The sequence below is a fragment of the Eucyclogobius newberryi genome, unplaced genomic scaffold (assembly GCF_026437365.1).
Source record: "Eucyclogobius newberryi isolate DKJ021-1_F unplaced genomic scaffold, fEucNew1.0.hap1 SCAF_10, whole genome shotgun sequence".
NCBI classification, from domain to species: Eukaryota; Metazoa; Chordata; class Actinopteri; order Gobiiformes; family Gobiidae; genus Eucyclogobius; species Eucyclogobius newberryi.
The window spans coordinates 22,570,789-22,596,659 of NW_027315724.1; the positions used below are offsets into that span (position 1 = coordinate 22,570,789).

General features: G+C 41.3%; 1 protein-coding gene across 2 annotated transcripts in view; it reads right to left on the reverse strand.

Moving 5' to 3' along the window:
• Positions 1-25,871, reverse strand: part of rsrc1 (arginine/serine-rich coiled-coil 1) — an 85,614-nt gene that overhangs the window by 26,184 nt on the left and 33,559 nt on the right. For both annotated transcript variants that reach the window (XM_072463254.1, XM_072463264.1), the window contains exon 5: positions 19,965-20,016. In XM_072463254.1, the coding sequence (XP_072319355.1) occupies positions 19,965-20,016 (52 nt within the window). The remainder of the gene's footprint in view (positions 1-19,964; positions 20,017-25,871) is intronic.

Consider the following 25,871-nt stretch of genomic DNA (forward strand, 5'->3'; position numbering starts at 1 on the left):
CAACAAGAGCATGCATTGGTCGGTGTAGGAATCAAACTAGCAACTTAGCGGATCCCCAAAGACCATTCACACAAAAGTTTGCTTAAGTATCCAATGTGATCAAGAATATTAATAATTGCACGTATGAAATGTGTCAATCATAATAAATAGTGTTTTGCAGTTTAGATACTTTGTTGGCTCCTTATTCAGTTTAGTTTTCTGGTGTAACATCTACTCACGTCTTGCTGTATGAAAGCAATAATGTGCCGCTGAATGGGACAGAATAGGCCGCGATTCCCCTGCTGGACGCCATTGTTGAGGCTCAGCACTACTTCATGTGTGATGCCGGTGACTGGTGCTGATGTGAGGAAGACTAAGCCTGTCAGGACCCCCGCACATGAAAGGTAAACTTGAGCCGCTAATCGCAGAGCTGACACAAGAAGGGTTCAGAAGGGCGGCCACTTAGAAAAAGAAGCCAGGAGAGCTGGGACCGAGCCGAATCTATAGAGATCAACACACCAGACAACACTACAGAACAAACACGCACCGCAGACAGAGACACAGTTGGTGGTCCAAAGCACCTAGAGTTTATATGTATTTGTCATTGTCCAGACTCACTTCTGTAAAGGATTGAACGATTTGACTCGATAGTTCCCCGGACCACACTGCACTTTTACATAGACACACTATTATTTACTTCAATTACTTCGATTTTTTACACCTTTCTAGAGTTCTTTTTATTGTTGAAATATTATTCTCGATACAGCGTTCAAGTGTATTTTTGGGTCCAAACACACCGAATTGTACGTAAGCGTGCAAATACTGAATCTAAATAAGTGATATGTTTTCGGTCTTTGTGGAAGACCAAAAAGGGATTTGAATTCACTCACTACGAACGAGAATGTTGATGCAGAACCCAAGGTCTGACAGGACCATGAGATAAAAGCATTGAAATAAATAAGGTATAATGATACAACATTTATACAAGTTCAGAGACATATTTGGCAATTAGTGCCAAAATAACTGCTCACAAAACATTATCAAGAAATGAAAGTGGCCAGAGAGGCTGAACGTGGCAGAGGACAGGCCATGAAGGGCACCAGTGGAGCCAGAGTGCGGAGCCGAGAGGAGAAATAAACCAAGTGAGATTGGGCAGATGAGAGCCCCCTCCCTCCAAGGCAACAGCGCTCGCTCCAGTCTCGCTTCCCAGTCTCATCTCTTAATGCTTATTTTCATCACTTTGCTTAAAATATTGATAATCAATTAGCACTACGTCTGTTTTGCTACAGAATATATGTCACGGTCTATCACTCTGTCAGAGCCAATTCGCCACTCATTCAAAGTTCATTTTTCCTTGGCGGCTTGGTGCCTTTGGAGGAGTCATTACGTGGGGAACATAGCCCGGGGTGCAATCACCTATTCTCTTTCATTACTGGGGAGATGGAGAAGGTGAGAGAGATTATTAGAACTTTGGAATGATCACAAAGCTCCACGCCGCCTGTCAGATCCCCCCTACGTGTAATTCATCTGGCCTTACTACCAACACCCCCCACCCCAGCACAGCGCTCTCCCCCCTCCCACCCTCCTCCTCCCGCCCCAGCCAGGGGTTTGGCCACAGACATTATTCATGAACATCTGCAGCGCGCTGAATATTCCACCGGCTCTGGCGTGATGAAAAGGGGGTTGCCACTTTGACTTGAAAATGAACATGCCGGCACACGGATAATGTGGACAGTGTGCGCCGGTCCAAACTGGGCCGGGCCACGCTGGGACGGGACGGGCAGCAGATTGGGCCGAGCCAGACAGGGGCACGGTGTCTGCTCTTTGTAATGCTAACCTGATAATAGTCAAATATAATATCACCAAAAAAAAACTAGTGGGGGCAAGTAACAGTTACCGTCATGTTGTGGGTATAAAACAATTGTATTAGTAAAAGTAAGTCTCATTTGAATTTGTATATTAGAAAATACTATGCAAAATGGAAAAGATTAGATGGATACTGTTAGCATGCTGTTTATTATATCACAGAACTAATGCAAAATTGCAAATACCGTATTTTCCGGACTATAAGTCTCACCTTTTTTCATAGTTTTGGCCGGGGTGCAACTTATACTTCAGGGTTCAGAATAAGCGATATCGCAAAATGCGACGCAATTTCTCTCAAATGCGATGCATTCGTCAGATAAGTGTTTTTGTATCGCAGCTTTTGCGATACAAAAATGCATGTTCAATTGTATAACCAAAGCGCCTAAAAGTACTGATCACTCGTCAATCGATCGTCAATAACGGCATGACAAAATGTAGGACGCAGTGTTGACATGACGAGTCCCGCTGCTGTCTCCGATCAAGAGTCTGAAAGTGGGAGGAGCCATGTGCGGTAAAGTTAGCGTCACAGATTCGGACTTCCCAGGTCAATAGCTCCAAAACGCAAAAGTCTTTGCAGATCATTCACATGCCAAAATACTCATATTTACAATGCCAAGTGACTGTAACCTCGTTTTTAACAATCAGATACGTATTTTGGGCGCGGCGAATTACACGGCTCCAAATGTGCCGTTGGAGCCGAGACGAGAGTACTTAGGGGCCGTCATCAAATAGCAAAACAAAAAATGGAATGGAACGTCAAATAGAGCGGTATTTGAATAACACATAAGATATACCATGATGGACGCCACAGCAACCCTTATTTTTCCATCGGAAGCTTAATACTCCTGCAAATAGTCATCTGATTGATGATGATATGGAAAAAAGTTGTAAATAAGGCCATCTGTCCGTGTTGATTAATTTGTTCAACAACTAATTTTATTTGCAAGTTTTCTGTTTTTTTTTTTTAGTTTAAAGTGTTTAAAAGTTAATTTGTTAAGCGTTTTTCTTAAATATAATGTTTACAAATACATTTTAAATAAATAATCGTGTTATATCAATGGAAAATATTGATTGTTAGTCACTTTTGTGTTTTGCTATGCAATTATCAAATTGCTATACAAATTTGAAAAAATTAACTGATTGTTTAGCAGCACCGCTATATAAGTGAAAATCCTTAATCTGAGCCCTGTACTTATATTTATACTTATATACTTATACTCCGGAGCGACTTATATGTGATATTATTTGTTATTTTCACACTTGCAACCGCATTTCTTCTCGATTATGCATTTTTTGGCTGGTGCGACTTATACTCCGGTGCGACTTATACTCCGGACAAATACGGTAACTGTATTTCCAACGATGTTCAGTCCTAATTGGTTGTATATGAACTCTGACAACACTTAAACACCTAAACACTCTGCACTGTAGTGCACTCCGTTTTCCCTGCTCTCTCTGGGGTGCCTCGGGATAAAAGGCCAGCTGAAGAATGGAGATGCTTCCCTGTTCACACCGGGACGACTCAGCTGGAGCAAAGCCAGGCAGACTAAACCTGTCGCACAAATGTCAGCGCACAACTGAGAGGATGTACACAAATGTAACGATAATGTGTAATCTGACAAGCACAACCAGCAGCACATGGTTGTACACCGGCACAGAGGCACGCAATACTACGGACATGATGCTATAACAATAGAATGGTATTGCAACTGTTGGAACATGAGCTTACAAAGGGCAAGAGTTCAGCAGCTAACAACGGTCTGAAAATAGTGAATAAAGTTTGCAGCAGTTATGATCAAAATATAACAGAAGGGCAACAGCAACATATCAATATTCACTTAGACATATTTTAGTCCTAAGTGTCCTCAAATGTATTATTACCTAACATTTTTTCTCTTGGCGAGTTAGCAATGATCTAACTTGAGTTTCCTGTTTATAAGCGCGGCTGCATTTTGCAAATAGAAAAGTCAAAAGATTTTGCACTTGGAGACGACTGCCCTGTGCTGGTAATGTTTGTTTGTGCGTGCTTTATGTCAGTTATAAACATCTCTAACTACATTGAACAGGCTGAATATGGTCTCCACACAGAACAAAGACAAGACAGAAGAATCAACAGACACACACAGTGGAACAAGGCAGTGGAGGGGAGAGGATAAACTTTTAATGCTTGTGAAAAGGGGAGCAGTTAGCGGTTGCTGACATGGGCAGGAGCGTGACTTTGTGTTGCCTCTTGTTGATTGTAAATGGCAGAGCAAGTTTACGCTGGCAGCTGGAGCCAAAATGAAGTCCGACAGCTTTGTCAGGGAGTTTGAGCGGCTCAGTGGCAGGGCAGGAATCAGGATGATTCCAGCTCTTTTATCTCCAAATCGCCGGCGTACGCTCTTCAACCCTCATGGTGATAGAAAAAAGGGAAAAAGAAAAAGCAGCGTAGTTTGGGATGATTTTTGAAACACTCGTCAAAACTGAACAGAGAAATAAAAAGGGGCAATGAAAGATGAAGATGACGTTCCAAAGTGGAAAAAGCTCAGCGCAGAACAAACATGCCACAAGATATTAGTCATGTCTTCAGAAAGCGCTTCTCATAATATTTTTACTACACGTCCCACCGTCCCATTCTTTATTTTCGGAGTCGAGATTCGAACTCACAACACTGCTTAGCCTGCACTTGGAGCCTGGCATACGTGTGCTGTGCCTTAACCACTCCACCACCGGGCAGCACCCACCTTCCCATTCTATTATTTTATCTCTTTTGTTTATTATTCCACGAGATATCAGTGCAACACAACCCACTCAAGATCGTGCCCCCTGCGCTTCCTGGCTGCAGCTTGCGCTCGTGGCCCATCTCTCAACCTTTAGCTCATACAATGCTGCTGTTTCATTTATAACTGACCTCCAAATGTGAACAAGGGCAGGAGCAGCGATGAGTACACTCCGGGCCAACTCTGCCTGTTGTTTCCCAAGTAGTCATCGTCTTTCCCAAACTCAAGAGTATAAAAGGCCTATAGCTGGTTACGAGAGAATGGGAGCGACAGGAGAATAGTGGCATTACGAACACTTTAATGTTACATGCGATTGCCTGATCCCTTCCAACTCAATCTTTTCAAAAAAGAAAATTCAATTTAGCGGATTTGTTTCTGTGTTTCTGACAGCGAGGAGGATGAGGTATAAAATTAATCTTTATCCTGGTTTTGTTGTACTCCCTGCTCCTTGACAAAGCATGTCAGTAATTAGGCGACCAGTTTGGTTCCAGGCTTTTCGATGGGTGCCGGTGTTTGCCAACTTTTCGCCTTTTGTTCTTTGCCACACAAAGCCGCCCACTCGGCCTCTCTGTCATGGCGCTCTCTCCGTTGCGCTTTTCCTCCTCTGTTCCCCGCATCACACCCACACAAGGCGTTACACAATCTACCCAAATGTGCCGCGCTTTAAAACCCCATTACTTTAGCTCCTGTTGTTTTGTTCGGCACAATTAAAAAGACAGGCTCTTCAGGAGAATGGCCGCCTCCCTGCTTTGCGCTCTCCTCCTCTGAGCGGCGGCACTGACCGAGGAGGAGGCGAGCGGGCCAGGCTTAGTTCCCCCTAATTCCCAGGGTTTTGTTTGCATATAGGCTTACTTTGGGACCATTTGAAACTCGCTCGCTGCGGTGCCTGATCCCCGGCTGCAGCCAGGCCAGTAAGCAACTTTAAAGAGCGGGTCGGCCAAAGAAAGGACTCGACACACACACGCAGATCAAGAGGACGGCGAGGTCATAGGGCGCCCGCATTGTTATTTCTCTAAGTAGTGACACACTTCAAACGTGGAGGCTTGTTCAGTAATGATTACCCAGGCAGACACCACCTTAAAAGGTTTGGTGGTCTAATTTCAAGCTTTGGCCTTCCACGCAATCACGCCGGAGCCCTGCAGGTTGGGCCCGGTTCAATGAGAGAGCAGGTAAATGAGAGAGCAGCCTCCACTGGTCAGTCATGGACACAAGGTCATTGTCAGAACGTGCTGGAGGGAGAAGAAGTGACCAATTTAAGATGGAAGACCACACTCCATTATCCCGGAGGTGCAAATGAAACTCTTTAAAACTGTTTTATTGAGATCCAAAATAATGAGCATGACCATTTCTATTTTTAAATAAGTAAAAAAGGACAAAAGGAGATGGTCCTTTTTTTTTAAAGCCAAAGTAGTTTGTGAGCAGCAAATAAATAACAGATAAATTGCAGTTAAAATGTCAAAGTTTTGTCATTGTTAGTGGTTACTACCTCTGCAATCACTGTATTCACAGTAAACAAACTGATACAAATGCCATTGCTTTGTTAAAATAGTTTTTGTTGGTTATTTTTTTCACTGTAGGGTTAAAATGTGATGAAACATTTAGCCATGGATGATAACTAAATGGAAAACTGTACAATCGTTTGATAATCTGCACTTGCAACTGTTCATTTTTATGTTGTCGGGATAAAACCAACAAAGTAAAACCTACCTTAAAACTGCAGAGATATGACACCAATGTTGCTGATCCTGACATTAATAGTGGTATGAAGATTAAGTAAGCTGTCAACCCTGCCTTTCAAATGAGAAGCTATGCACGCCTGGGAGCTGCTTCAAAGTGTTGACAGCTCTGGAATTCAGACATTCAGACAAATTTGTAAAAAAAAAATCTATCGATCCATCTCTCTATCTCTCTATAGGTCTATAGATATAGATATATTATATATATAATAAATAAACTAGTGATAAATAATGTATATTATATATATATATATATATATATATATATATATATATATGACATACCCTAATTTATCCTGATAAACCTACTAAAGAGCAATACAAAAGTTTCCTATGAGGTTATATATTGAATGTTTAAACTCATTTAAGTACAAGCGAACAGCACTAAAACTTCCGTGAGGACCTCAGACACTGAATTTCGATCTAATTAATCACTGAACCATTTGCAATCAGACCACCAAACTCAGACTAACCACTTCATCAACTTAATACATTAACAAGCCTTTCCTTAATAAGATATCTATATATTTAAGTGATAAATTATGCATTAGTCTTAGTGTTGTTTGGGGATTTTAATTGGTGGGAATGTTATTTTTCATCGCTATCAAAACAGCACTAATCGGTAGGTTAGCAGTGCAGATAGAATAAATTAATAGATAATACATAATAGATGTGCGTGTGCAAATCCAATAATGGCCACAAACACACGCACACACGCACACACAAACACGCACACACACACTGATCCAGTCTGCGCTCATATGCTCATGTAACTCTGTATGGGACCGTATTGATCTTCCACTAAAGCTTTCAATAATAAAGTCCGGCCCCCACCAAAACACAGAGAGAGGGGAACGCTCCAAACTGGCTTAAAACCACTAATTACACTTGCGCTGAAAAGAAATCATTGATCAACGGCATTATGGGAAATTAAACTACCCCTCAAAAGAGGACCATGGTGAATGCACTGGCTTAGGACGGTTTCACAAGGCGCAGTGCAGATGGGATTAAAAACACTGGACACAAGCTCATTAAGGGCCCTCTTTTAACATGTGCATCATCATATCACGGAGCCAAAGCTGGTCGTCAGAAACTAAACTTTACTCATCTTTCACATGACTTTTGTATTTATTACTTGCACGGACGAAAAATACTGAAGTGATCTTAAATTCAGCCTCATGTGCGACGGCCTCATGTCCAGGACCTGTAGGAGGGTCCGCTGGGAGAATGAATAAAAGAAAGGGGCCCCTGCTGGTTCATGGGGCCATCTATTGGTGCCCCGAGACCGCAGTAATCTGGTCCCCTGTCCCACCGAAATCTGTTCTCTACCCCAGTCATCGCAACCCCAGCCCCGGAGGACCTCTAGCCGGCTGCTGAGGGACAGCTTCATGTTAGTGCACACAATATTATGAAACGGGGAAAAAAAGACAAATATAAGATCAGTTCAGAGAAAAATCCCAAACCCTAATGATGAATGAATATGTGGTGGATTTTAACACACCAGTATCCTAAATTCTCAAATATCCATAACCAAAGAATTATTTAGAGACGGGGATAAGCAACAATGTAACGTGAAATAATATTGTATTTTCCGGACTATAAATCGCACTGGAGTATATGTTGCACCAGCCAAAAAATGCATAGTAGAGAAGAAAAAAACATATGTAAGTCGCACTGGAGTTTAAGTCGCAGAAGCCAAAAAATGCACAATAGAGAAGAAAAAAACATATGTAAGTCACACTGGAGTATGAAATGCGGTTGCAAGTGTGAAAATAACAAATAATATCACATATAAGTCGCTCTGGAGTATAAGTATAAGTAGCACCCCGGCCAAAACTATGAAAAAAGGTGCAACATATAGTCCAGAAAATACAGTAAGCAGCATTTTCCCTCTATTAAGACAACGCCTGGTTGACTAAGTCCCGATGATTGTTTTATCAAATTACATCTTGCCCTGAATATGAACATTTACTCTCCCCATGTTTAAGATAGTCTTCTTGCCAATCGTGATCAACAAACAGTAAACACGTCGGTGTAATCCCTCAAACAGTAAACACAACTTTTTTTTTAATGTAATGCACTGTAAATACAATTTGACTTGAGAGCCATACGCCGCCAATGATTTAAGATTAAACAGCAAACAATGTGCGACAAGTAATGAAAACCATCATATTTCTGTCTTTTCCATTGAGCATAAACAAATACACTGGCCAAGTTATTTTATTCTGCAGCCACAGATGAAATGCGGGACAGTAAACACCGTATTGCTAAATCTACAGCAGGCCGCCACTTAACACAAAGTTAGCTGCTTCCACTCCATTCGTACTTACATTGTGCCACAATCTACTCGCACGGGAAAATCCAGAGCTTACATTACATAGAAATAAGCGCCGGATATTGGTAGAATGGGCTTACCGCGAGACATTGTTTCAACTGTGCTTTTTGAGGGAATGAGGACGAAAATAAGTAGTTGGCCACCGTTTTCATGAGGATTCGGGGGATGTTTTAAAAATGATTGTGAACGCCCTTTCTCCTATCGAATCATCTAAAATATAAGTCATCACAGGCAAGCCCCCCAACTGGCACAGGCCCCGTTTAGGAGATAAAGACCGCGAATCCAAAAAAAAAAAAAAAAAAAAAGCAAGTAGGGTGGAAGATTATATTTCTCACTATTTCACAAAACAGTTGTTCTCAGTCATCTTTTGCTCCTCGTTCTATTCAGAGATCCGTTTGAGCTCGGCCAAAGAAAAGAAGAAGAAGAAGCTGACACTGCCTCATCAGAGCTTTGGGGATTGGCGGCACGGGCCAAGTGGAGGTGTTGACAAGCGAGGGCAGCAGAAATGCAGAGGAGGAAAGGAGAGAAAAGTCAAATGTAAGAAGAAAAAATAAATAAACAGAAATCCCTGCTATAATTCCCCAAACTGTAATCCACTGGGTTTAATGGTGTGAGTGTGGGGATTATACATTTATCATCGATGTTCATCCCAGCTCTTATGACTGGTGCGTGCGTGTGTGTGTGTTTGTGTGTGTGGAGGCGAGCCAGATTGTATAGAAAGCACAACAATGCAGGCTGCAGGATTTAAACCCTTGCGCTCTATCACAGAAGCACATACCCTGGCCAATACAGAACAATCCTGCCCATTCTCGGCAGCTGATCCAACCGATTAGGCCCGATCACGGGGACACGCCTCCCCAACACGGAGATACAGTGTCATCTGCTTTATGTCTGCACTTGTCAAAAATGCCATGGATTATGGAACAGCTGACAATCCGATCTGCACTGGCGTCGGTCTCCTCCAGTTTGGCAAACATCTCATTATTGTTAGATCAGGTGCATCTGGATGGTCAAAGGTCATGGCAGCTTCTGATGATGTCCAATGGTTTTGCTGTTATTGCATGTCTATTGTAAGGGAGGGCAATAGTGATGAAACTGACTATCTCAATGTGTTTTTGGAGTGTCCCGATAACGACATTCAGACGATATTATGTCAACAATAGAGGATTTTTGGCGACCAATCTGAACTCATTTCCTTGTAGCGTGGACAGCTGAGTAGTTCTCCCACATATCAATCATTCCCTGCGTGCTACTGCACAACTGCAGGCTCGTTCCCAGGATATCAGCACGTTTCCCTGGCAGCGCATGCGTGGTTGATATGCCGATGTGTGTTTAGCGAGTTCCTACAGTGTACAGTACAAAAATGGCAGACGGACGAATGCATGGAAATCTGCGCCGACGAGAGATGCGATGCATCGCGCTAATAAACTAACGCACGTGTAGCAGCGAGGCTGTTGCGTGCTTCCGCACCAGGTTTGATGGTAAGCGGCGTCTTGGAAAGAACAGGAGGGTGGGGGGTGAGTGTGGCGAGTCGCTTGAGTTCTCAAATCGGTGAAAAATCCTGTTATTCCTTTAAACCTCAACTTATATGACAAACAGACGGGACATATCTACCAAATTGGTCACAAAAATGCTAAAATATAAAATTATATCTTTATTTTAAAGTTTATATATTTTTAATCAGCTCTTTTTGTGAGATGTTTAACTATAAATGATATATCAAACTGTAGCACGTCTTCAACAAACAAACACATTATTATCTAAATGTTGATATATTGCCCATCTCAAGACTATTGATACAGAAGCTCACCAAATCCATGTGAATACCTACACAATAAATTATTTCAGTTCCCAGCAGTGCAAATGTACACAAACCTTATGATTGTTTTTATTCATGCATGTTCTTATTTCATTTAGGGTTGGGTGTTATGACTGAACTGTGATCTGATCCCTGTGACAATCTGCTTTTGTGAAATGTCAGGTTCAATGCTTTGACGTTTCATACGACTCTACGCGACTCAAACACATGTTTCCCAACTTCCCAACTGGCAATTTGCTGATTGTCCTCCCAGCTCTTCTCCCCCATTTCCTGCAATAGTGTAATCCAATAAAGCCTACGAGCCAAAGAATCCCCCCCAAAAAAGAAAAGAATACAACTAAATAAAATGCTTCTAGTTGCTGTGACCTTTTGGTGTGTTGAGACATGAACGAGAGTAAAAACTTTGGCCAAAAACCCTATTTCATAAAGCCACACATCAAATTGGCTTTATTTTGAGAATGAACAGAGCTGATCACATCAATCTGTGCTCTGAAGTCTTGGGGCCAGGCTCTCCTTGTACTTTGTCCCCTTCTTCTAAAAAGACATGAATCAAACTGAGAGACAGATTAGCCTTTAGTAACAAGGGATAATGTTCAAGATGCTCAGAGAGAAAAAACAGGAAAAAAGAAAAGAAAATACTTTCACCATCGCCAAATACACACTTGGACATCTCTTTTTTAAGCTAATTTATGGTGTGCAGACGTTCTCACAAATGTGTCCAAACAGAACATGTGTTGTGCAGATGTAGTAGCCACGAGAAAAAGGGCTGTTCTGTTCCGTGTGTGTTTATTAAGCCACGAGAGTGACTGAGCGAGAGACAAGAAATACCTGAAGAATGTGAATACATGAGCAGAAGAAAGAAGAGAAATTAAATGGACATTAATTCTCCCGCAGACATTCCCCTCTTCCCAGCACAGGCGGATGAAAGCAATGGGCTGGGCGATATTTATTTCTTCTTAAACAACTTTTCTGGACTGGGAGTGGAGCCCACTGTTGGGAGAAGTGTGGTGCCCAGAACTGGCCTGGTGCTAAGTTGACTAATTAGGGAGAAATAAATGAGTGAGACAAGATTAATAGACTGTTTATAACCTGTCACTAGTCTATCTACTTCCTGTGCGGAGCGGAGAGGTGCGGGGCGGGCTCTGATTATAGAACGGGTATGATATAAACTCGAGTCAACATTTGGAGCAAACACTGTAGTCATCGGGAGAGCAGAAGTTACTATGTTTATAAGAGTCTCACAAATATATTACTTATTGGGAGGAATACAATGGCTCCACAACAAACCCCGATATTTCCATTTTGATGATATTATGTTATATTCTGACGAGCCATAAACTCCGAAACAACAGATACTAATCGATACTAATAGCTTTGAAACGTAATGGCTATTGAAACAAAAGAAAATAACATATAGGACCAAGTTGGACCTATTTTTTGTCTTCACTGTGGCCTCAAAAGTAGAATCAATTTGGTATCAATATATCAAACCTGTTCCTTAGTATCGAAATCAATACTCACAGTTTATGGCTGGTTGTAACATAAAGGGCATTCCAGTGTAAAAAAAAGTGAAACATAAAATGACTGTTTGGAAAGGAAACACGAAAGGGAACAAGCAGCTGATGCCGGTCGAGACGTACTGACACGATTCAACTAATACGCTCGCATTTTCCCCGGGCACTGACTGACAGGGGCAACAGGTGAGGGCTCCTCTGATTATGATTAATAAAGTGAGCGTAAAATGGACTGGGAGAGGTCTGCGTGTGCGGAGAAACATGGAGAAACGTGGAGCAGGAAGGAAAGGGGAGAGACAGAAGATGAATGTGCCTCAGTTAAAGACGGTAACATTGCAATCTGCACAAAATTAGGAGTCCATTAGAAGTTTAAAACAACTCCAGACTCCCATGTGCGGCTGAGGCCCGGGACGTGAGATTGGAGCCGACAGGTGTCTAAATGTTTATCAGCCGTTCCTGTGTCTGCGAGTCGGGAGGAAAAATGACCCGCACTAATCTAATTCATACTAACAATTACTTTGAAGCGCGGCTGGTGTGGCAGGAATAAAACATGGCTGTTTAAACCTATTGGAGTCACTATAGAACAGAACTTGGCACCGGGAATCTAACTCTTGGGCCCGTTAAGACAAATTGAACGGAGAGTTTGCTACATTATTTCACCGCGCTTGTAATAAAATATATACTATTTAACAAGTCTGTTTTATTCTTTAAAAGTAATATGTTTTCCGGCAGGTTTACAGTGAGCGGCACGCACCTAGAGCAGAATGCCTAATGACTTCCCAGAAACAAATAAAGTCACATTTGAATATGGAAAATTAAACTAATCCAAAGGTGCCTTCCATAACCATATCCAACACTCCAGTTTAATGTTGCGGTTTATGTTTCACTAAAATGAAAACAAGATGTGGAAAATGCAAATGAACAAAGTGTTTTGCATTGGATAATTAAATAAAGGTGGTGAAATTCAAACAGCCGCAAAATAAGCGAGCCTTTTTCTACGGTTTGGAATGGCATCATAAGATTATTAAAGTTATTTCAAACAGAACTTTAGTGAGGTGTCACAATGTTTTTAGCTAAACATAGACAACTGCTTGTTTTATGATTGCTTCAGGAGAGGCCAATGATGGGGCAAGGACAGCGTTTATTATTTCTGAGTGGATACAGATCATTTACTGGAGCTAGAGTAAAAGTTAAAGATATTCTGAAACATTTGAAAAGAACAACCTTAAATAAAAAGTATTTAATTGAAATAATAAGGAAAGTAGAGGAAATAAAAGTTTGAGTTCATATCAGGGCAATCTCTTTTCAAATTCATAACCAGGCGAGGTTTACACTATGAAGTGCTACTTACTTTATTTCACATATTTGACATTTTCCTTTTATTGATTTGTTTAGCATTTCGTATTTGAGTATTTTGTACACATTTGATGAACATTTGTGTGTCAATGTAAACCAATATTTAGAGGATTTATGATCATCTTAAATGAATCAACTATAACCTGTGTTTTATTTGAACAAACCTGGACATACCTGAAAACCATCGCTTACTTCTGGCGTCATTTCGTTGAATTTGTTGCCAACTTGTTGCATTCCAGCATAAAAGTAAACGCAATAATAATGAGGGTGAGAAATTAATTACACATGTGTATGAACTACTTTTCAAGAGCAGGAGAAGATTCATGGGGATGTTCATGTGGTGCATAATCATGCCTCCGTCTGCTCGCCTCACACCGCCATAAAACATTTCATCTGCGCTGAACACTTTCTGAGGCTTTGGAGCCGCATGCAGTAAACACCCCCCATACCGCTCCATTTCTCCCTGCGTCTATCTCTCCGAGTGCCAGAACCCACAATCATAAAATTATTAAAATGCTGTTTGGCTGCCATTAATCAGTGCTGGTGATAAATCCTAGTGTGGAAGTGACAGAGGATTAGTCACATACCTCTTGGCCTCAACAGACAGAGAGTAATGAGCGCGGGCCGGAGCAGGTCAATCATAAAGTCATCAAATGCGTCATTTAATTTCTTCATTTAGACAAACACAATTTGTTTATGAGAAAGATATCAGGTGTTGTGGAATGAGGAACGGCGCTGAAATGTAGCTACATTAATCAGGGCTTGATTACACGCGACTCGGCGGTTGTTTATCCTAATTTCATTCATTTCCATCAACAAAGCAAACACAGACGAACACAGCCATTAGTGATGGTTGGGGATGGCACAATTACAGGCGCGTATTAAATAAAGTGATGATGAATGGTCCAATACAAACTAAAACAGAGGGGTTTTTATTACTTCTATTCCGCATCAGCCTGTGCCCCTGTGTCTGTGCAAACGGAAGGAGAGAACTTCTTTTAACTTCACTTTTAGACCACACACATTTTTGGAGAAATAACAACTATGAAAGACTTGCTGGCTTGTTTGAAACGACAGTCACACAATATATGTTACCAAAATGCTGCTGGGTACATAAAAACCTCTGATGTAGTTACTTTTTAATTGAAATCAGCGGGTGAGCTTGTTATAGAAGCAGCTTATTCACAGAAGGCATTTTGTGTTACCTTTGAGCAAACACAGAGTAAACAAACATAAATTCACTAAGAACCATGTACGTCAAATGAAAAGATGAAAAAGTGACAGCAAATTATTTTTCTTGATCTGGATGCAAAGATTTTAGTGGGATCAGGCTCACATGTGTGGCTTGTTGGTGCACTGTAAGTTATAGGACTGCATGGGGAGCCCGCCTCGTGCAAAAAGTTTAGCACAGTCATTAGTAAAGGTTTTATCTGCCAGCTAGCATAATAAGCCTTGAAGTTGTCAAGTAATACATCCAATCCTTTCAATCACCATTTACAGATCCTAATGGGATGAGAACATGAAGGCCGAGGTCAGTCTGTTTATAACCGCAATGCAAAGCATCAATTTTCTAAATCTGGTTCTTTCACTCCAGGGTCAGAGACTGTTGTGGCTTGTCCTTTTCCTCTGTATCTACTGCGTTGTATCAATGAAATTTCCCCATGTGTGGACAATAAAGGATTATCTTATCTTATCTTAAGGACATCAAGTTGTCTACAAACTACTTCACTGCAAGGACACAAAAAGACTCATCAATGGCTTAACAATATTAAACCACTATTATGGACATTTCAAGTCACTGTTTTATTTGTACATATAAAGAATAAACGGATTTGAGTCATTGGCATTTTAAGAGTTGCTCACCAATAAACAAACAAATAAATAAATGCATGAAACTACAATAAGGTCCACTATTCAGAGGACCAACACAGCCAAGTCAAACCTAACCTTTCCACAGGCATGGACTCAGAACATTGTCAGCAGCCTCATGTTCAGACACATGTTGTCTGAGACCTCTGTGTGTGTTAGCTTGTTCTGTACAAGTGGCCTGGTTACATTGAGAAAGTACCTTCCAAATGGTGACAATTCAATAACACTCTTGTTGGCGGTGTGCAGCCTGCACTCTTTACTTCTCATCTCTCACTTGGCAATCTGTGTATCCAGCCCCTTTCCCCACCCTTCCCCAAAACCCTGTGCGCCTGCCAGCGGTCCAAGGTAATTAAATTACTTAGCAAAGTTTACTTAACAGTAAATGGTTAGCAAAATTTAAGGTGATTGCAAATTTGCTTTCATTCCACTTCAATGGCTGGCCTGTTTAAGGCTTGTCTGCAAATAATTAGCACATACATTTGCATCAAAATCATTTATGCCATATGCTGCAAATTTATGGAAAGCAGCAAATTAAAAATATTATTTTTCTGTTATGGAAATGTCTACATGTGGAGAGGGGGAAAAGGGAAGGGGCAGAGGAAGACATCACCATGTGTCTCCAAACACTGACAACAAGGATGAGAGAGAAGCACAGGCAGGGAGGAGGGAGCAAAATGATTCAGTTTGGATTTAAACATACTCAGAGCGGCCTTTTTCAAGAGCGCACCAGATGCTGTTTGAAATCTGCCCACAAAGAGAAACAAAGCACGCGCCATAGCTCCTTCTCCACCAGTCTCTCCATCACATTCACAAATCAGAGAGTTCCTGCTAAGTGGTTGATATGCTCTACTCATTGGTTCAGTATAGACATTTCCCTAAAGAAATGTCATTTGCGCAGTCCAAACAACCTAATATAGTGCAAAAATAGAAAGCAAAAATACAATAGTAAGAGGACTAATGAGCAATATTTTGCTGTTTATATATTTTGTTAACTCTCAAGGGAATTGCTCAATATTACACCCATAAAACATAGAAATCAATAACAAATAAAAGTCTTTTCTATCTAGTCTAGATCAGAGGTTAATAGGTCCCTTGGCCAAAGCATTAGCTTCTCTAGGTAAGCTCAATGCAAATAAAACACTTATCAACATACAGAGCCCACACAGCCTCTCTAACTATGTGACGGACAGACCTCTCCAGGGTCCTGCACAGATCACTAACTGCGCCTTGTGACAATCAGCTGCTGTTAAAAGCTTATTCAGGTATTTAGGCCCAGTATGAGTGGAGGCCATGAGCCCCCCTTCTGCTTCTATGACTCATAATTATGGCTGTTGAATAGGCCAGTGAGGTAATGGTCCATAAATCCACTTGATCAACGGCTGTGAAAAGTCAATTACAGGACACTTGAAGCCCCGTGCTCCTAAAGAACAACCCCAGTGAGATGTAAAGGGGATTTCTGCTACTGCAACTCTGCAAATGTTTTGGCCTCTGGGTCCAGTACTCCCCTGAAAAATAGATTCCGACTATCAGTGGGACTTCCCTGGTTAAATAAAGGTCAATAAAAACAGACAAAGGTGGCTGTATGTCCTGTCTCAACTTGGAGAAGAGATAAATAAATGTTATTATATGCCGGTATTGGTCAACAATTTACCCCATACATTTCCATATGGGGACAATAAAATGCATGTTTTTTGGGGGGTATTTCTAAAAACAACTGTAATTGAACAAATGCCAGATAGATAAGATAAGTTTAATGCCATAATGTGGCGCATTCCAGGCAAAGCAATAACATGGATTGTCATGGATGCTCAAGAAAGGTTACGAGCACAACTTTAAATTTATTTCTGTGCTTTTGACAGTTATAAAGAGCAAGAAACCACATACCAGACTGACTCAGTTATGAATCATGATCTGTAAAAAAAGGAGGGGCATTATCTGGATGTTTGTCCCCTTAGTATTTCTATGTAAAGAACACCCCGACACAAATACCTTGTTAATGTCACATTCTTGTGCGTTAAATGGCATCCTGCTCTTTGTACAACAACACTTTAAAACATGGAGAACGCATAGTTAAGAGCTGTTAGTGGGCATTCCCCTTGTGTCGCTACTGTACACAGAAACCCCCTCATCCCTAAGTGCACATTACCTGTGACAAGAGCTCACAACACTGTCCCAACAAAAGCCAGACATTGACAGAGGTGGAGAAAATACGTCCAAATTGGTTCTGACTAATAAGTACTGTATATACAAAAAATAAACAAGTGGGCATGACGTTTACAAAAATAAAATGTATGCAAATCCGTAGATGTCTGAACCTCACTGGCTCAGGCCGAACAAAGGGCGGCACCCTCCTAAATGTGGCGCATTAGGCCTTTGGTTCCTGAGGGGGTAAGGTGACACCCTCCATGTATGTGGTCTGTACAGCACACATCTGTCAGGCCTAAGGGGATGGGCCAAGACGCAGCAACAGAAGCACCGGGCTGAGAATAGAGTCTATGGGACCCCTGCTGTGGCTGAGAAAGCTAATTCCCCTTATTTACTGTGGAAGAATTAGTGTGTGATCGTATGATGCTGCTTAGCTTGTTCAAAGGCGACGACCCCCCTGTATTTTTATGTTTCTTCATCATCATCACAGTGTATTAATGGAAAGTGGGAACTACAACAACACTACATAATGTTACTTCAACAATATGAATCAAGTGTATGGTTGAATTTAAATACATCCACCGTTCATTTCTGAAAATTATAGCCGACATATAGTTTACAAAAGTTCACGTTGATATACTTCCATTAGTCTGATGCAGGTGTCTGACCGCTTTGTCGTCTGAAACACGTTGAATAAAGTTGATGCAGACCAGAGGCTTGACCAAGTTCACATTTCCAATGATCCAATAAGATTTGATAAGAGTGTTTGTTTTGCCAGGGTCAATGGTTGAAAAGGGAGAGGGCAGAGGTTTGGATGACCCTGACCCCACAGGTTCTCTGTGGGGCTGGCCAACTTAGACTAATATAAATTAGTTCATAGACTGAATTTTATAGTATTGTTTTTTAATGTTACGTTTACTTATGTTTATTTTAAGAGTTTATTCAAAATAACACGTTTTAACTTTATGGATATGATCATCATCAACAATGTGTAACACAACCTTTTCCACACAAAATAGTAATTGAAAGATGTTTTGCATCATTGTGTAAATTGCGTTGTGCAAATTTAATAAGAGTTGAATTAATAATTAAGGTAACCGTTGTCGATGTGTGTGTTTGATATGTAGGCCAAGCAGGAAGTGACCCATAAACAAATCTCTCCAGCTCTTTCATTGGGGGCCAGTGGAGCCCCTCCTTTCTCACCTCCTCATCTTCTCTCACACACTAAGCCCCCAGTGAGCGCTAAGCAGGCCAGCGGGCCAGCCGAGGGGGCTCATTACAGGTCCACAGAGCCCCCGACACAAAGGCCTGAGCCGCTTTAGCCACGGGATGATCTGCTCTCTACTGACTAGAGAGAGTCCATAGACGGACAAAAGGAAGGAGCGAGGGAGGCGCTGGAAAAGAGCAGAGCACAGGAGAGCCGCAGGCTTTAAGGATGTCAGGAGACCCCGAGAGAGAAAGGCTGGCGGGCGCTCACAGAGGAGCGGAGGGGAGGAGGAGGTGGCTTAAGCTGCGCGGCTACGTCAGGACATTAGCATTCACATTGCCTCCCAACATCTGCTACTTCCTTCTAGGCCTCTGTCAGTCATCTCTTACAGCCCCATTTGTCCTGTCTACTCACAACAACAACACAAAGACATGTAGGGTGGACGGGCCAAACATACCATTTTACCAACTTCAAGGTCAAATAGTAGCATGCTTCTAGTACAGTCATTACAATCATGCTATGTTCTATGATATGCAGAACATAGTGCATTATGTGTAGATTAATACAAATTTTGGAATAAGATTGAAATAGCATTTTGAGCTTCGAAGAGATTTTTCTTTATAAATATCATTGCCTAAAATCCAACAGACGTTGTTGTGATGGCTCTGATTCTGGGGCACACACAGTCCTGACCATCTTTGACCGAGCCATAAACTGGTTCTTAAGGAAGAATCTCTGGAGAGGAAAACCAGAGACATGTCCGGAGCTCAAATCCTCTCGCTCTAGTCGCGGGTCTGGCCCTAAGCCTGTGTCTGCTGCACCCGTCTGGTGTAAAGCACTCAAAGCCATATGCTCAGTTTTATGATGCCTCACCATTAGTACCACATTAGCCTTTTAGTGGCAGCGGCGTGGGTGTCAAACACAAACAGTGCTACGCAGGATGACGGCATGGGAAGGGAAATAACAAGGTCTCATCTAGTAGAATATCATCCAGGGAGTATTGTAGCCCAAAATATTGATTATATTTGTTCAGATAAAGTAACGTTGAATGCATTGCTACATCTTTCAAGGTATAAGGTAATATTTCTGCACTTTTGAGATTCATTTTACATTCATATACAGGTACAATAGAGCACATTTCTGATGGACTGCCATAATATTGTGTAAATATTGTCATGGGGACAATAAAAAGAATCATCAATACATTTTTTTGCCAAACTGCAAATATTCCTGGCAAAGCAAAAAATTTCCATGATGACAAGCAGGTGGCGGACCCCTCTAGAATATTTACATTGTGCGCCTTTATGTCAAGTGCTTTGTCTTGTGTGTACATCAAACCTTAATCGATTGATCTTCTTTATATAAGGAGTGGGACATACCTGCAGCCTGTAAAACCAGTTGCATTCGGACCTTGGCCTGTTCAGATGGAGTCTGTAAGAACAAGACAAGAAAACATCATCTGCATATCTTAGAACAATTATTATGAGGTACAGAATAATTCAGCCAAAAATCATTGACGACAGCGTGTGGTTAAATTATTGCAAATCGCAGACGTTATTGAATCAGAAAGATCAAAACATGTTCAACAAAGTCACTGTCAATTGAATATTCATTGCAATACAAACTGAGATCAAATTTGTTTAAAACAAAAAGCAAGAAAAAAAAGCTGAATCTTAAATAAAATTATTTCCAATTATCATTTTAATAAAGTGAGTAGTCCAACCTGTCATAGGCACTTTTAAACTTGGCACGGCAAACTATATTAACCTGTTGCAACACACCATTTCTTAACAATCAACATTTATTATCTTGAAGAGCAATACAGAAGTAGTAAAACAACAAAACGCATCAGTGGTGACAGGTCGAAAACCAGGACACATGCACACAAAAGACACATAAAAGACACAAAGACATCATCAGTTCTGTAAAAAATATACTCTATTGAACTGTCCTCGTGGAGCAACCGGGGACGCTTGCTGTGAATTGTTGTAAATACGCAAAGTACCAACGCAGCAGCCACACCAGGGAAAATCAACGAGAGGAAAGAAAAAAAACTAAACAATGAAGAGAACTACAAAGAGAGCTGAAAAAGAGAGAGTGGAGAGCGGCGGAGAGCGAAAAACAAAAGCTGTTGTAACAAGTCTTCAGAGAGTCAGATAAGAGGGCACCGGGAGCACATTTGACAAAGATCACAGCCCATAACTCCTCGCAGTCCCCTATCCTATCAAGTGTGCATGAGAGAGTGCGCGCCGCCACCAAAGGGAGGGCCCTCTGACAGCTGTATCTTCTGACATGCTCTCAATAGACTTGTCCTGTAATTCCAATATCACTGCTATTAGATTTGAGAGTCTTAATTGTCACGGAAGAATGATGGCCGGGGACGCGTTGGGAGATTTTCAGGAGGACTGGAGGCCATTGTTACCACGCGGCGACAACGAGCGGGCGCGGGATTGCAGAGAAATTAAATGCTAATGTGGATGGGATCGGAATCGGTTGCCTGGCTGGCTGGGAGCGTCATTTAGCTGACAGTTCGTGCTCGCGACGACTCTACCGTGCCGCCATCCACAGGAGAAAGAAGGAAGAAGGAAGATTTATCAAACTGTAAACTTGTCACTTTGTAAAAATGTCACTTTTACCTGGCAGCTGGGGGGAAATATAATGACCTTCTTTAATGTACCAGTGTCAGGGAGCTGAAGTCTAGATGGGAGTGTGTCTGAGCAGAGTCTGTGTGTGTCCTCTGTAGCAGGTGACAGTAGATCACAGTCTCGCTCGCTGGCTCCGCTCGACAGCTGAAATTACTAATCTTCATTATGCAGGGGAAGGAGCCTGATGCAAAGATACACACGTTTTTTAGACAAATTCTTTTGTCTTGGTTGGGGGGGAAAAATGCCATACAATGAATTGTCAAAGAAGGAATCTGTTTGTTCATGTTTTAAAATGTCAGTCCTGCTTTAACCTTGTACATTCAGAACAAGTACATACTAAGACAATACTGCATTTTTGCTGTGTCAATTGAATGGCGAGAGAGTTTTCCACCTTTTTAGTGACTTTATACAATCAGTTTAAGACTTCGTCACGGCAGAAGATAACGGTTTTGGGCATGTTTGTAAATGTCGTAATATTTGCTCTATATTCTTTATTTTGATTTGCATTAGCTTCCACCAAATGTTTGCTTGTCTTCGTGGAGTTCTTCATATTTGTTCTGAAAGACCCATAAATATGTAAATTTAACTAAATGGTGATATTATGTTGATTTGAATCCTCTATAAAAGAAATACATTTAACACTGGTAGCTTCACAATCCTTTCCTGAGCCGTAGCACAATTAGTCATACAAAGCAGTAGCCCATCATGGCATAACCGTGCAGATAATTGTGCATGCTGAGCAATCATCTTAGTTACAGTTTATTACGCCGCCCCCTCACTAATTACATTAGCATTTGTTTACATTGGCCTGGAGGCATGTGTCCGCGCTTCTTCAACGCACACACAACGGCAAAATTATCCCTGTAACGCAACACTGGGTCACATGGGACCGGAAACTTTTCTGTTTCATCAGGAATAAACTTTTGGCTTTGTCTTCACATGAAACCAATGATACGATCAACTACTGTGCCTCTCGTTGCTCGAAACATTTGGACTATTTGGAACAGAGGTTCAAATACAGTGGAATCAAACAGGAAGGCAAATTAGTGGGTTCCTCTGTGGCTTTAGGACTAAATATTGGCTTAAACAGGCAAATTAATATCTAATTATCATGACAAGTGCCGTGAAACACAAGTCAGACTGCAAATATGCAAATAGCACACAGAGCTAGAAACAATTAAATGCACCAAAACACACAATTAGTCCCTTCCAGACAAAACATCTATTTCTGTCACTAATTCAGCGATATACGGCTGTTTGCGCTGTGTAATTCATTAGTAAACAATAAAAGGGAGGTAATTGTGCTCCCTAGAGGTAGATCAGTGTCCCCCCGCTGGGAGAGAGGCCCCCGCTGCTTCTGAAGAGCCTTCTCCCCTCAATTAGAAACGTAATGTGCACAAATACATATAAAGAAGGAAAAGAGAGTGTGTGCTGGGAGTCAGAGGGAGCAGGAAAGGACTGAGGAGTTTTCTAAATCTAGAAATAATCACACAGAGACAAAAGAAGGTGCGGACAGAAGGAAACAATACACAGATGGAAAAACACTCTCGATTTCCCCTGATCTCCAACAAAGTGCAAAAGAACGATTATAGAAGAGCTAAGAGGTGATGCTGTGTTTTTGTTGACAAGTTAATGACTGAACTAGCACAAAGACTTGCAGTAAAACGGTAAATTGCTAGTTATCAACTTTTTTTAAATGTCAATTCCAGTCCCTTCAGTGCAATTTAACAAAATAAACTAAAAGCACAGGCCACACACAATTTCCAGATAAAAGATTGTGTCCAAATATTATGTAATAGTAGTTAAGCTAAGATCTATACAAGATAAGTTAGAATTAAGAAAAGCACAAAAAACCCACAAACACACAAAGATGAGAGTGGACACTTTGCCCCTGATCTACACATGAGGTTGTCAAAAGGCAGAGTTGTTCAGTTTTGAGATGACACAGTGATGATAATGATTTCAAACATATAGTGGGATTGTCGACAGGTTCCTCAGAGTAAACCGACTCGTGGGATTTGTATAATACTATTTAAAACAGAGGTCAACAATAGTGAAACAACCTTTGTTTAACCCCAGGAAAGTCCCAGTGAGATTAGAATGTCTCTTTCAGGGGTCTCCTGGCAGTGGTGGGGGAAACCGGAGCACCCGGAGGAAACCTACATAGACACTGGGAGAACATGCAAACTCCACACAAAACGGCCCCACCCGGAAGTCAAACCCAAGACCTTCTTGCTATGTGGCGAGAGCACCTGGCCGCCCGGTGTGTATGTAGAGTTAAATATGTTGCATGTATACGACGCATTGATCCTCTTTGGGTGAATGTTCTTAAAGTAAACTTACAAAGTGTGTGAAAGTGTGCGCTTGAAAACAACAACCATCACTGATAATGTAACAGAAGTGTACAACAGTGCACTATTATAATAAAGTACTATTTTCATCATCCATGTGCATCATTCTTTTGTGTTTTATGTCTGTCTTCTTGACATGACACTGGTTACAGCAATACAACTAGTTCAAAATGTTTTTGTATTTTCGTGATGAGAGTGATGAGAATCTGAAATCATTTTAATTTAATAAACTACTATCTTAGTTATAAAAAGTGATTTTCTTTTGGAGTCTGTATAGTCCAGATAACCATTATTATTAGCAAAATATTAAGATTTAATTATTTATTTTTTTGTCACAATTAGTCTTATTTTTATTCCTAGTGTTTGAGAATCTTAGCTCAAGTTATTGCAGCTTGGCATGAGTATTTCTTGAAATACAAAGCAAATTACCAGCGTGAAACTACCCGATTTCAAACGCCTCCCAAAACTTTCAAAAACTGCCACCACTATAGCATCATCGAGCGTAACATTAATCCAAATTGCTCTGACGCAACCATTATTTACTGTCAATAAAACATTTCAATATGTGAACTCATGACACCCACCTCGCCTTGCTCTCTTTATATGCCCCAATATTCATCTCATTATGTTCTTAAAGTCTTCATCTGTTTCCATTTTCTTTCATTTGTTGCATTTCACTCAGCCTTGCTCTGCATTTCCTCCTCGCGCTCCCTCCCGACTCCTAAACAAGTGCGCTGCTCTACCCCGAACCCAAAAGAGGACAGAGGAAAACAGAGCCCCTCCAAAATGTAATATTTCTGTTTTTAATATCGAGGTCTATAAGATCAGGGCAGAGATGGGTTCCATGGCAATATGTTTATTTATATATTTTATGAGAAGCGGCCTATCAGTGTATGCACTTAGGGAGGGGTCTGAGCCTCTGTAGCGGAGCTCATCTTATATGAAAAATAATGTTGTGTATGGCTATACTTTTATATATAATGGCAATATGGGATCAGGGCTTCTTTTTACAATGCACCATACTTCAGGCTAGGGCTAACAGAATTTTATGGCCCGCCAGCAGTTCATCTTCATGTCTCGGGCAGGCAGGAGCACTGCATAATAATGTCGTTTCCTGCCCCCAAATGCTATTTCACAGGCCGCGGCTCATTTCTCAAACTTCACCACTTTTACAATTTCCCAAACTTTTATTCCCGTCATTATTACCAACAAGATTTCATTACGTATTTAGAATGTAAACAAGTCTGAGTAATGACACTCCCCCGTCTCCCTGGAATCATTCCTGCTGATGGCTCGGCAGCCGCCGCTATCTACGACGCACAAAATTTATCCGTACACACAAAAAGCCCACACACAAGTCACCATACATTTAAACTGCTACTCCCATCCATTTATTCACTGGTGTGTGGATGTGCTTGCATGTATGTGCTGCCGATAAAGGGGGTGGCAGTGGTGATGGCGATGGCAGCGGTGGTGGGGTGTAGTTTTATACTCAACTCACATAAATCATGTAGAAGAAAAATGAGCAAATGTGCAGGCTAACTCATCTTCTCCCCATCCGGAGAAAATGAAATTCACTGGAATACCTATCAAAACTGCAATCATCCCGAGATAATATCTTCTTTGGTCTATCTGCACTTTCCGATTTAATTTCCTCCATGCCCTTGACATCCAGAGATGCCATTAAGATGAAGCACATACAGTAAAGCCACTAGTTCTTGCCTATTGATATATGAAAATGGCTGTTCTTAATGTCATGTCATCATTTGGAAATTAATGGAATCTTTCTTTTGTTTGTATTGGTATATTATGGTCAATTGGGCACAAGTCCATGGGAACTTACTCAAAGCGCACAAATATTTGATATGCAAGAGGGTGCATTATGTGAAATTCTCTACATTTTCTTCCACAACAGAATGACATGCAATTATGTCTGGGCCTGCCCCGTGTCAGAGGTCACTCAAATGACTCCATCATTTAGCCTGCGCCGTGGAGATGAGACAGAGAGAGCAATCCCCCCTCTCCTATATCTACAGCCGTGCCCCCACCCGCCCAAACCCTGCCGCTACATCAAATATCACGCAATCATTAGTGTAATAAGCATGGAAATGTGTTTGCAGATTAGCAGCACCCCATCTCCTCTGAGTTATCACCACAGAATCTCTTTGCATGTGCCGCTTTAGCTTTATCCGGAGTAATCTTATTGGGAGAAGGAAGGATAGACACCAGCATACAAAAGGACAGACCAGATAAGCGGCAAGTGTTTAATGAGTTAATTTAACAAAATGGA